Source organism: Salvia splendens, chromosome 3 (genome assembly GCF_004379255.2).
Source record: "Salvia splendens isolate huo1 chromosome 3, SspV2, whole genome shotgun sequence".
Classification (NCBI taxonomy): Eukaryota; Viridiplantae; Streptophyta; class Magnoliopsida; order Lamiales; family Lamiaceae; genus Salvia; species Salvia splendens.
In genome coordinates, this window is record NC_056034.1 from 18,412,124 (window position 1) to 18,424,385 (window position 12,262).

Below are 12,262 nucleotides of genomic sequence, written 5' to 3' on the forward strand. Positions count from 1 at the left end.
TCATTTTTAATAAATAGACTTCATGTTTTATTAACTAATTTCTCCCACAATTATTATAAAACCAAGCAGTAGTACTTCATTTTTCCATTGCAATTGATTGATTTTTCTTGTTTGATTGTCCCACTACAAATGATTGATTTTCATTTTTAGTTAAAAACAAAACTCTTAATCTCTTTACTTTACTCAATTTATATCTCTCTTATCTTATCATCTCTCCTACTTTATTCAATAAATATTATTTTCCTAAATTACATGTTGAATAGAAATCAATCACATGCGGTGAGATGGAGGAAGTATATAAAAGTATATCCATATTCCATTAACTTTTTTCTCTTATTTTTTCCATATAAAAGTCGTATAATTTCTTAAAACTAGCGCCAATCAAATACAAAAAACTTATTAAGGATGGGGAGTATATATTTGTAAAATTAAAGTATAGCTTGTAACAATAATCCCTAAGTGAGGCACAAGCCTAACATGCTAGATTGAGTCTAATTACCCACAAACCTAAAACTGGGCCTATGAAGAACCCCGAAGTCTATCACAATATTAATACCCGCCTATCTCATTTTTAGTGAATCATTTTCTTTTTGACACTAGATTTTATGTAATAGTATTATTTTATTAGTTGAGTAGAAAAAAAATAAAATAAAGATGCTAATTTTTTTATTTTAAAAAATGTGTCAATTAGAGTTGGATATACATAAAAGAAAAATATGTCATTTCAAATGAGATGAATAGAATTTTTTACCATAAATAAAAAAGAAGACAATATTTCCAAAGAAATTATTTCCCTCATAAAATAAATATCACACTTTTTTAGTTTGTCTCACAAAAGATGTTATATTTCTTTTTTTAGAAAAAGTTCAGTCTCACATCAATATAAATAAATTATTTTCTCTCTTCATTTACCAATCTCGTACTATTACTCAAATATGACATCTATTATGGAATAGAAGAAGTACAAAAGTGGTACAAGAAAAAAAGGATTAGATGAACTCAATGATTTTAACTTTTAAACCTTTAGACGCCATGAGTTTTAAAATAGGAGTATTTATTTTCTTCTACCGAAGTTGCATGAGTACTACTTCAATCATCTATTCCTTAAATATATTCACATTTCAAGGACGTCCAAGATTACCGAGTCACTTTATTTTGGCAAAAATAACAATTTTAATTTCTCAAACTTTATTCTCTGGTATATATTATTCTTTCCGTTCCACAATAAAAGTCACATTTTATCATTTTAATCCGTTTCACCATAAGAGTCACGTTTTACTTTTAATAGCAAGTAGGTCTCATATTCCACTAATTCACATTCTATTATAAAATCAATATAAAAAAAATAAACCTCATATTTCACTAACTTGTTCAATCTACTATTTTTTACATTACCTAAAATCCGTGCTCACACCAAATGTGACTCTTAGGGGTATTCTTTAAAATATGTTTTCCTTGTCTCCGTGTAAGATTTCTATTGGATGAAACTAAGTCAAAGCGATTCTCAAACATGATTGGGGGAAATTACCGGACAAAACTACTTTCTTCCTTCTCAATTCCCCCAAAACACGCACTGCGTGTGACTGTGCGTGCATATCATTATCAATTTATCACCGATTAATCGGCGACGACAATGGAACCAATAAATAGGACTGAGTTAACGGCGGTTGAGTCTCCGTTAGAGATGTTGCTCACGGCGGCTTCGTTGATACCGATCACTCATCATTTATTGGGATTTTCGTTGATTTTAATCGTTTTCCTCTACAATTTTCTCGAGATTCATTTCCTGCAAGACCTGTTCACCGGATTCAGGGGGCAGCCGGTGGTTTTGACTATCGATACTTGCTCTCAACTCTACCGCGACGTCGTTTCCAAGTGTAAAACTCTTCATGGAAGGTATCAGAATAGTATTTTCTGATGATTCCGCACTTTGTTGTATTGTCTTTGCAGCTAACACTTGTGCTTTTGTTTTTTCTTTCAAAATAAGGTATTTATCAACTCCATGGTTATGTAGTCCAAATCTTCAGACAACTTTTCTTCATTATTTTGGAAATCCCCCGGCTGTCAGTTACAAAAGGTGAGAATAGTTATGTTTGAGTATTTGAACTTGTTGGAATTATGTTTGAACTGATTGGATGCATTATGCAGGCACATTTTTATGACCTCTGACGGTGGAACTCTAGCTTTGGATTGGGTCGAGAATGCCCAAGGTATTGTTTTGTTCGATATGTTACTCTTAGACTAGCTGATATATCACAATGAAGAAACCTCATTTTTTCCATATATGACACTGCTTAACTCGCTTTGGCTTTGATTGTTCGTTGAAGTTAAGGGGCAAGCCTTTCAAGTTGATGGTCCTGTGCAGAAAGATGGTGAAAATCCCATCTTAATTATTGTTCCTGGTTTGACAAGTGCATCTGATTCAGCTGTAAGTTATCTACCTCATATCATTAATGGTGTAATGCATCAGCCAACAAGTAACTTGATATTATAAGTAGATTATATTTTTAATTGTAATTTTGATTGGTGGCATGTTTGTTGGGTGCATCATAATGACCTAAACAGCAAAACAAATCATACTCTACTTTTCTGATTTGCATTATTCTAAATGTGCAATATGAAGCTCATTTCCACTTAGACAACTACGATATCATTACTAGTTTTAGTCTCCAAAGCGGACAAATATATTGTACAAGAGAATATAAGGTATGTATTGCATTAATTTGTAGGCACCCTATTTTGTCTACCATGGCACCCTATTAAAAGCAAAGTATGTTGTCCTTTTTTTCCTGAGAGACTATGCCTAGTGTTATTTATTCCCAGAGCACCAACGTTTGAAACCGTAGTGTGGTGGCCAGTAGACTATCGCCTTTCTATATCCGTCCATCTTCTAAAGTTGATTAATTTCTATTGTGTAACCATATTTCATCTTGGACTTCGTTCATTTTCATTGTATTTTTTACATTCTCGTAGCTTGTCTAACACTTCACACTCACCTCTTGTGATATCCCTCTTCCATCCTGATCTCTGCTAATATTGTTACGCAGTATGTTAAACATCTGGCATTCATTATGGCTAAACGAGGATGGAACGTAGTTGTAAGCAATCATCGAGGACTTGGTGGTGTATCGATTACTGTAAGTATTAACATTTGAATACTGATAGCATCTGTTCTGATGGGGGGATGTGAAGTACTAGTGTACAACTGGCTGTTGCATTTATAATTGAATTCAGTTGTGCCTTTTGGATTTAAATTACTTTGAAGTTCTGCACCACTTTTTAGTTTTGTTTTTTAGATTCGATTTAATCTTTTACTCAAAAATAATAAGTTGGATTATCTATTTTAGTTAGATAACAGCATGGTAATAAAATATTCAAAATCAGTTGATTGTAGTTATTGAATAAATAAAATAAAATCCACAGAAGATTGAAATAAGGCCGGAGCTTGAGTACCACGATCCCTTAAAAGGAACATAAAAATACACAAACTCCTTTCATTAGGCTAATCCTATAGGGACAAATCTATCAGGTGAACATCTATTTTGGATGGAAAATAAAATAGTTCTTCTTATGTATAAATTATGTCTAAATAAAACAGTTCTTCTTATGTCTAAACAGTTCATGTAGTTTTCAATGTTGAAAACATCTCTGACTTACATATTTTACAGTCGGACTGCTTCTACAATGGTGGATGGACAGAGGATATAAGAAATGTGATCAACCATATTCACTGCCAATACCCAGAGGCTCCGTTATATGTAGTTGGCACTAGCATAGGTGCTAACATGCTGGTATACATACTTGTGCTCTATACTTTTCTAATATAGACACTAATGGTATATTTTTGTAGCTGTGCTCTTTTAACAGCATATGGATTTCCCTTGCAAGGATCTGTAAGACCGCCTTTTAGTAGAGAACATTACATATCATTTGAAATACTTTATTCAGCTTAGGAGTTCTTCGAAGAGGGTCAATACACCCATTCTATCACAATAGTTCAACAGATTCTGGCTCTTAATTTTGCATTTAATATGTCAACTGTGCAGCTCTTACATGCCTATATTTGTTAAGTCTGTTAAAAAAGGTAAGTTCTAGATACATAAGTCACGATTTAACAAACCTAAGGAAATATGCATCCGGTTGAATCATGGATGATACAACAGTGACCTGCCTTGAGCTTCTTTTGAAAGTCATTGCTCAATGAGTTTTTGTGCAGTTAGGCCTTGCATCTCGCTAGTTCGTATTTCTCACTCACTTGTGATTTCAGATAAAATACCTTGCTGAGGAGGGAATGAATGCTCCTGTGGTTGGAGCTGCAGCAATCTGTTCACCTTGGGATCTTTTGGTTGGTACATGTGTCTTATCACCAGTTTTGTTTGCTTTTTGTCATTTCATATCTGCTTCATTTTTGCATATCATTAGTGTTTATTTGTTTGTTTTATTTATATCATCTTTTTTTTAGTTGTTTATGTAATCTATATCAGATTTCCAAGAGAACAATGCATTTAACATTTACATTCCTGTTACAGTGATGATGTATGTTGTTAGGATAATCTAAATTGGATTCCCTGTCATTTTCCAGATATGTGACAGATTTATGAACCGTAAACTCATACAGAGGCTTTACAACAAAGCGTTGGCGGTTGGTTTGAAAGACTATGCCCAAATGTATCTCATCAACTTAGCTCATCTTCATTCATTCTTTTTCTTTAATTGAACATTTCACTGTGTGCAAATTTCTAGGCATGAAGCTGTCCTTTCTCGAATTTCAAACTGGGAAGGCATTCAAAAGGTTCCTTTTGATTTTATAAACACAATCGTTGGTATTCGAACAATGTTTTTCATTTGAGTTCCAAAATTATTATGGATTCTATAACTTCATTGGAAAATTCTGATTTATGTTGAATGGAGATGATTAAACATGATTAAACCTCACATCAACAGTCACGTTCAGTTCGGGACTTTGATGATTCAGCAACTCGTGTTCTTGGTAACTACGAGGTAATAATCCATGCTAGGAATCATCTTCTCCTTGTATCCAAAGTTGAAGGACTGAATGATCTCATGGTTTTCCTCAGACCGTGGATACCTACTATAGGCGTTGTAGCAGTGCTAATTTTGTGGGAAGTGTAATGGTGCCCTTTCTTTGCATCAGTGCTTTAGATGATCCTATATGTACACGCGAAGCTATCCCATGGGATGAGTGCAGGTATATAGTCTGTTCATCAACTATTATTCAACTTTCAATTGCATATGTAGTGATTCTAAAGTATGGATAGACAAAGACATTGGAAAAGAGAGAAACTACCCCAAACTTGTTTGAAAATTTTCGTGGAATCAATGCTAACAAGGATCCTTGTGCCTTTATTGTTTCCTGTTCTTATACATAATTATTTTCAGGTTAAATAAAAACGTTGTGTTAGCTACAACAGAACATGGAGGGCATTTACCTTTTTTCGAAGGGTTAACTGCAACAAATGTCTGGTAAACTATGTTCAACTGAATTAACTGCTTTAAAATGTAGTTAGTTGGGTATGGTTTCATTTTTACTTGATTTATCCCTTTGTAGGTGGGTAAGGGCCGTGGATGAATTTTTCAGTATTCTGCAATCCAGTCCCCGGAAAATACAGGTGGGAGAGAAGTTGTTTCTTCATTCTATGCTGATTGGTTTTTGTGTGATGCAAAAATAATATATCATCCATCATTTATGTATAATGTGAATGATCAAGTAGCATATTTTTGGGTGGTGACTTGCAGATTTCAGTCCCCTCCGTCAACCCTGGAGAGTCATCCATCGATCAGGCCCCTTACGTGCATCTCTCCGAAGACGGCATGGTTGGTGGAGTAAGCGATGAAACACAAGTCGAACACCAAGAACAAAATAAAGCTGGAGACAGAATCCATGATGAACTCAGCCAGCCACCAAATACTGGTCAAGGTATGGCCACCATTGTTGCTCCGGTGATGAAACACCTGAATCAACTCTCTCGTCAGAATCGGACATCTCTGTGGCTACTTGCCTACATTGCCTTCCTTACTACCTGGCCACTCGTTGGCTCTGCTGTGTCTGTTTTCTTCCGAAAAAGATTTAAAGCTCGTTTCTTCTCCCCATAAATTGCACCTCAAATGCTTGTATTTATATGTAACACATGAGATAGATATAAAAACATAGCATCAGTTTTACTGACGACTACCAAGCTTTGATGCTTCTTTTAGTCAGCAAATTCTATAACTATTTTAATTTAACTCTGTTTTAATCGGAATCCATCCATCAAAAACAATAACAATAGATCCTAGGTTCCATTCATCAAAAACAATACTAATACGAAATAAAAAGAATGCTGCTTTAGGTTTACTAGTCCTCATATAAGTTCCATTTCTCTGTAAGTGGTATGGACCAAAACCTTTTTCCAAATAAGAGGATCCTAAGTGTTACATCATATTAGGACTAGTGCAACTGCTATATTCAAGCATCACTGAAAGTATCGAGGTTGAAAAAAGACCAAACTGACTGTGGCATACATGTAAGAAAAATTTCTAGTCACTGGAGACAGCCGTAATCCAAATGTAAACGACAACAATGACATATTGTCTAAAGCTGAAATTTCAGATCTAATGAGCCTTGGTCATCTTCATTTTCGGCATGGCCTTCTTCATTTGGCGAGAACGGTCTTTGGCTTCCTTCTTGCGAAGAGCCTCAGCACTCAGCTTTGCCTCAGCCTCCTCCAACTTCTTTCTCTGCTCGGCCTTCTTCTTCTGCAAAGCGTCTTGTCTCGCATACTGAAGTTCTTTGTACAGCTCCTGGGCAACCTTTGCTCTGGCTGCTTCTGTTTTCGATCGAGCCTGGCATACAATCCGTAGTTCACTAAGTAACCCTTTAAACCACAATACTGAAAACATATCGAATAAGATGTTATACTTACATGTGAACTGAGCTTGTATCGTCCAATCAGGTCAATGTAGTAATGTACAAGAGCAACCAAACGAGTCATATCAGCCATGTTATTCTCATCAGGGAGAGCAAACTTAAATATGAGCATCTTTTTGCTTGACCCCGGCTGTTGATCCGAGAAATGCATTGAGATGAAACCTTTTCCAAATTTTTCAAAAGCTTTGTCGCCAAAAACCTGTATTAATTCCAAGGAGTGTATTACATTAAGCTCAAGAAGAGAGGAGGTTTATTTGTCCAGACCCTCCTTTTCCATGTACTAATACAAAAGCATGTACAAACTTTTCTATCAAACAGAATAAAAGGCACGACAACAAGACAATAGATAAAAGTATCAAGAGAGAAAGGGAAAGCAATCTCACACACCAGACAGACAAATGCCAAGTATGAAGATGCCACAACATTGGTGCAAATACAACAAACATATATGGGTTTGGAAATAAACAAAAATTAGGCAAGATTGAACATAAGGTTTAGTTTATTTACCATATCCCCAAAACTTCAAAGCTCGTCATTTTATGAATCATAATAAGACATCTACAGGTTGACTAAACACAACTGCTTGCAACACTTAATACTATGAACAAAGCTCCAACCGTTTCACCGCAATGCCAATGAAATAACATGATGCATAGTGTGGCTGTGTGCTATAACCAGAGTAATTTTTCTTCAGATTATTGCGCAAATCAAACTCTACTCTATCTCAGAGTCCTAATAATTATATACGATTGTATTATGATACTAACATATATTGTTATTATCAAAACAAGAGTTTCCAAAACAGTAATATAGCTCATTCTAAGAGTTTAGAGAAAAACCTCGCTAAACCCTGAATACAAAAATCCCATTGCTAAATTTCAAAATCATTGAACACATAAGAGTTGACAGTAGCAATCCATCACCAAATAAACACCGCAATTTGAAGTGATAATGCATAGACAAATACCTGATCAAGCACAGCATCAGTGATCAAATCGGCAGCAACCTCCTTGGACTCTGAAACCACCTGCAGCTCATCCGCCAGCCATTTCCTCCCATTCGGGGGATTGACTAGCCCAGCGAACCTCTGCAGATCCCTCAGCTCCTTCTGCATCGTCTTGGCCATCTTCTTCCTGGCCAAAGAAAAAACCACCTGATCCATCGAGTCATCATTCATGTAAACCTCAAACGTGATCTCATCCTTGCAGGGCACCACCATGTTGTACAGCCGAGAAATCAAATCGTGCCGGCTCTTGAGCTCCATCGTCGCCAGCAATCCCGAGCAATACCTCCTACCACTCGCGTAGAACTTGAACACACTCTTCCCTTCCTGCAACAGCAGCGGCGAGTCGTCCGTCTCGCCGACTCCCAAGAGGCTGAAATTCTTGTCGAAGATCGAGTCCTTGGTAGCGAATTTCCTAGCCCAAGCCAAAGCCAGACTCTCACTCTCCTTTTTCCCAGTGAAATAGTTGATGGCAAACACGATTATGAATGAAACGCAAGCAATCTCAACGGTAAACGAGGTAATCTTCCTTGGAACCTTCGCATCCGAGTTCAGATCATTAACCGAATCCTCGGAGCTCGGGACCGGATCCGATTGAGAGGAAGCAGCAGCAGCAGCAGTTTCAGTGATAGGTTCAGTCGGAGGGATTCCTTCGAATTCGTCTTCATCCCAGTAGTCAAACGACGCGGGCTTTGGGTTTTGATCGGACGGCGGGGATTGAATCTGGGAGTGATCGGTCTCGGGAGGGCCGTGGTGGGACTCAGGGGTGGAGGTGGACAGAGTAATCGGAGGAGGAGAGGACCGGACGAACTCCTCGGATTTGGGTTCCCCGAGGGCGAAATCGTCGTCTTCATCGGCGTCGAATCCCTCAAAGTGGGGTTGAGCGGCGGCGGGAGTGAGGTGGTGGAGGAGGAGAGAGAAGATGGAGAGGAGGGCGAAGAGGTAGAGGAAAGCGTCGCCTCGTGGGAGAAGGAGAGAGAGAGGAGATTTGATGAGTGAAGACGAAGATCTAATCGCCATTGTTGAGAGAGTGAGTGCTTGATTGATTTGATCTGTATTTTCGACTATTTATATTTTCTAAAAGATATCAAAATGCCGTACTTGTTTACTAGTCGGAATAGGATTTATGAAAGATCGATGCTATATCCATCCTCCGTGCCCTATACTTCGTCCACAGATGATAGGCCTTCGATCAGGAATCGTCTGCAGTATCGTCTACCCCACCGCGGAGAGGCGAACGATGCAACGCGTTTTCCTTATTTTTTTTAATTCTTCAAAATTTTTATATATATACACCACAACTTCCTTTCACTCTTCCATTCTCTATTTACACTATATAATGAATCCCGCTGATTACCTAAGTCCGAATAGTCCGATGTTCGGTGGTGGTGCACGGTGGCCGAGTATAGACCCTGATGAATATCGGCCCTTTGACTCCAACACCCAGTACGATCCCGATTTCAGTACGGATTCGTACAGGCTGTCAGACATGGAGCCGTCTCCCACCAGCGCCCCGGCACCACCCCGCCGCGCCGGCTCCGCCACCAAGAAGAAGCGGAACAGGCAAAGGGCCCAGAAGTTGCCGCTTCCAGAGAAGAATGAAGAGTTCGCCCAGGGAGGACGAACTACAACCCGGATGAAACTATCGTCTTGGCGAGGTGTTGGATTGATATTTCAGAGGACCCGATGTTTGCCAACAACCAAAAGCAAATCGTATACTGGGAGCGCATCGCTGATCGCTACAACGAAGCCAAGCCGGCGGCTGCCTACAAGCGCCATAGGGAGCAGCTCCGCAAGCACTGGGATCAGGTGAAGAAGCAGGTCAATTTGTTCTCGTTGGAGTACGAGAAGTGCTTGAGGGAGCAAGGCAGCGGCTAGAGTTTGACAAATGTGCGCGATAGAGCGCTTGCGTCGTACATTTCATTGTACGCCGATTTCAAACATTACAACTCATGGCTCCTCTTGAAGGACAAGCAGAAGTTCCAAGGAGAGATTCTGCCCCTATCGGCTGCGGCGAAGAGGACGAAGAACACCACCGCCGGTGATTATACGAGCAGCGACAGCGGCGCACCTCCGATGGACCTCAACCAACCGATGTACGAGGATGAGAGTTCTGGCACACCGATGTCCTCCCGGCGTCCCATTGGCAGCAAGGCTGCCAAGAACAAGGGCAAGACGAAGGCGACATCCTCACAAGTCGCGGCCCCGGCCCCGATCGCGACCCTGACCCCGACTTCGGCTGCGGGACTTGCCTACGCGGAGTTGGTGGCGGCCGCCAACCGGAGGACGTTGTTGGACACGCACCATGCCCTCATGTAGTGCGAGGACCCGGGCAAAGCCGAATACCTCAAGTGGATGATCGATGATCTGCGCCACAAGTTGGGAATGATGTAGTATGCTTTTATCTGTAGTGCACTTGTTTTTTATCTCCACTCTTGTAACTTTTTTTTAATGAAGTAAATGTAGGATTTGCCTTAGAGCATCAGCAATGGAGGCGTCAAAACCGCGACGCCGGTTCTGACGCCGATCCATTGCGACCGGTGTCGGCGAAATCGGCGTCAATTTCGGAGTACCCATGCCGATTCGTGTGGTGACGCCGGTTCTAACGCCGATCCTCACGGCGCCATTGTAGGCCCCGGATCGGCGTCAGACCGGCGTCAGAATTTAATTTTTAATTTTTTTTCGAAAATACTATATATACGCGCTTTGGACGTCATTTTCATTCGCACCACTTATTTTAACGAATACTCTCTCTATCTTTCTTTCTGTACAAGATCAATTTAAGAAATGAGTAATGCCGGTGGTAGTGGTGGTGGTAGTGATGGGGATGCTGATGAGTACGAGCGTATGCTGAACGAAGAGCTAGATGCCTATACGAGTCGTGAGGTTGATCGATGGATGCAGAGTTATATGCAGCCGCCAGTACCTCGCCCACGATCAGTTGTCCGCCGTCGACAAGTGGTTGATCGTGATCATGTAGCTGCACATCAGCGCCTGTTCACAGATTACTTCGCAGAGGAGCCGCGTTTTAACGCCAACCATTTCAGGCGTCGTTTTAGGATGAGGTGAGACTTGTTTATGCGTATTGTTAACGGTTTGGAGCAGCGATATCTGTATTTCCGCTTCAGGCACGATGCGGCTGGCAAACCCGGCCACACCCCTATTCAAAAGTGCACTGCGGCAATCAGGCAGTTGGCCTACGGCACTTCGGCAGACATGTGGGACGAATACTTCCACATCGGTGAGACGACTGCCCTCGAATGTATGAAGTATTTCTGTCAGGGCGTGATTGAAGTATTCGGTGATCAGTATCTCTGAAAGCCTACCCCCGAAGATTGCCAGGATCTGCTGCGGATGCACGGGGAGCAGCATGGGTTCCCGGGAATGTTAGGCAGCATAGATTGTATGCATTGGGAGTGGAAGAACTGCCCCGCTGCCTGGAAGGGGTTCTACACAACCGGCTACAAGGGAAAGAATCCCACGATGATCCTCGAGGCTGTAGCTGATTACCGGCTGTGGATTTGGCATGCGTATTTTGGGATAGCCGGTTCGAACAACGACCTAAACGTCCTCAACTCGTCGCCCATTTTCAACGAGCAGTGCCAGGGCGTCAGTCCAGCCATCAGTTTTGTCGCCGACGGCAACCAGCATGATATGGGCTACTACTTGGCGGATGGGATATACCCTAGGTGGCCCGTCTTTGTGAAGACGATTCGGTGCGCATCAGATGCGAAGAAGGCCTACTTTGCGACGCGGCAGGAGTCGGCGCGAAAGGACGTGGAGCGCGCATTTGGTGTGCTTCAGGCGCGATGAGCTGCAGTTAAGGGACCAACGCGTTTGTGGCATGTCGACTGCATTGCTGATATAATGTACGCCTGTATTATCATGCACAACATGATTGTCGAAGATGAAGGTGTACAACTGACTGGTTGGGCCAATGACGATGATGAAGCCGGTCCAAGCCACGGCGTCGCCGCCGCCAACGTACGAAGTGGGGTACCTCACGATGAAGAAGCCCTCCTCCAAGCACATGCTGACATGCGTCAGACGGAGGCTCATATTCGACTCCAAAAGGATTTAATTGAAGAGTTGGGGGCGCGGAGGATTGGAAGGCATTAGTTTTTATTTAAATTTATGTAATTTTTTTAAATGTATTTTTTTAAAATTATTGTACTTTTTGAAATTTTAATAGTAGTATTCAATTTTCCTATATTTATCTCGTAAATTAAATTCCGTATGTTGCTACAATTGTAAATTAAATTTATATAATTGTTATTAGTGATGTGGATAGGCTATGTGAGGGCTATTTGATGTCCAGTTGCATGTCCAGA

At 40.6% G+C, this 12,262-nt stretch overlaps 2 protein-coding genes across 2 annotated transcripts; one reads left to right on the forward strand and one right to left on the reverse strand.

The window, feature by feature from the left end:
- The first annotated feature begins 1,524 nt into the window (after positions 1 to 1,524).
- LOC121795338 (embryogenesis-associated protein EMB8-like) lies at positions 1,525 to 6,187 on the forward strand. Its single transcript, XM_042193863.1, has 14 exons — positions 1,525 to 1,896; positions 1,988 to 2,077; positions 2,149 to 2,210; positions 2,328 to 2,428; positions 3,048 to 3,137; positions 3,669 to 3,791; positions 4,268 to 4,345; positions 4,583 to 4,668; positions 4,744 to 4,792; positions 4,945 to 5,001; positions 5,079 to 5,209; positions 5,401 to 5,484; positions 5,570 to 5,630; positions 5,758 to 6,187. Exons 1-14 carry the CDS (start codon positions 1,634 to 1,636, stop codon positions 6,112 to 6,114), a joined length of 1,632 nt encoding a protein of 543 aa, XP_042049797.1. The 5' UTR covers positions 1,525 to 1,633; the 3' UTR covers positions 6,115 to 6,187.
- A 255-nt stretch (positions 6,188 to 6,442) lies between these two features.
- LOC121795339 (uncharacterized protein At5g49945-like) lies at positions 6,443 to 8,999 on the reverse strand. Its single transcript, XM_042193864.1, has 3 exons — positions 7,896 to 8,999; positions 6,924 to 7,127; positions 6,443 to 6,843 (listed from the first exon to the last, which is right to left on the reverse strand). Exons 1-3 carry the CDS (start codon positions 8,949 to 8,951, stop codon positions 6,613 to 6,615), a joined length of 1,491 nt encoding a protein of 496 aa, XP_042049798.1. The 5' UTR covers positions 8,952 to 8,999; the 3' UTR covers positions 6,443 to 6,612.
- Between the last annotated feature and the right edge of the window lie 3,263 nt (positions 9,000 to 12,262).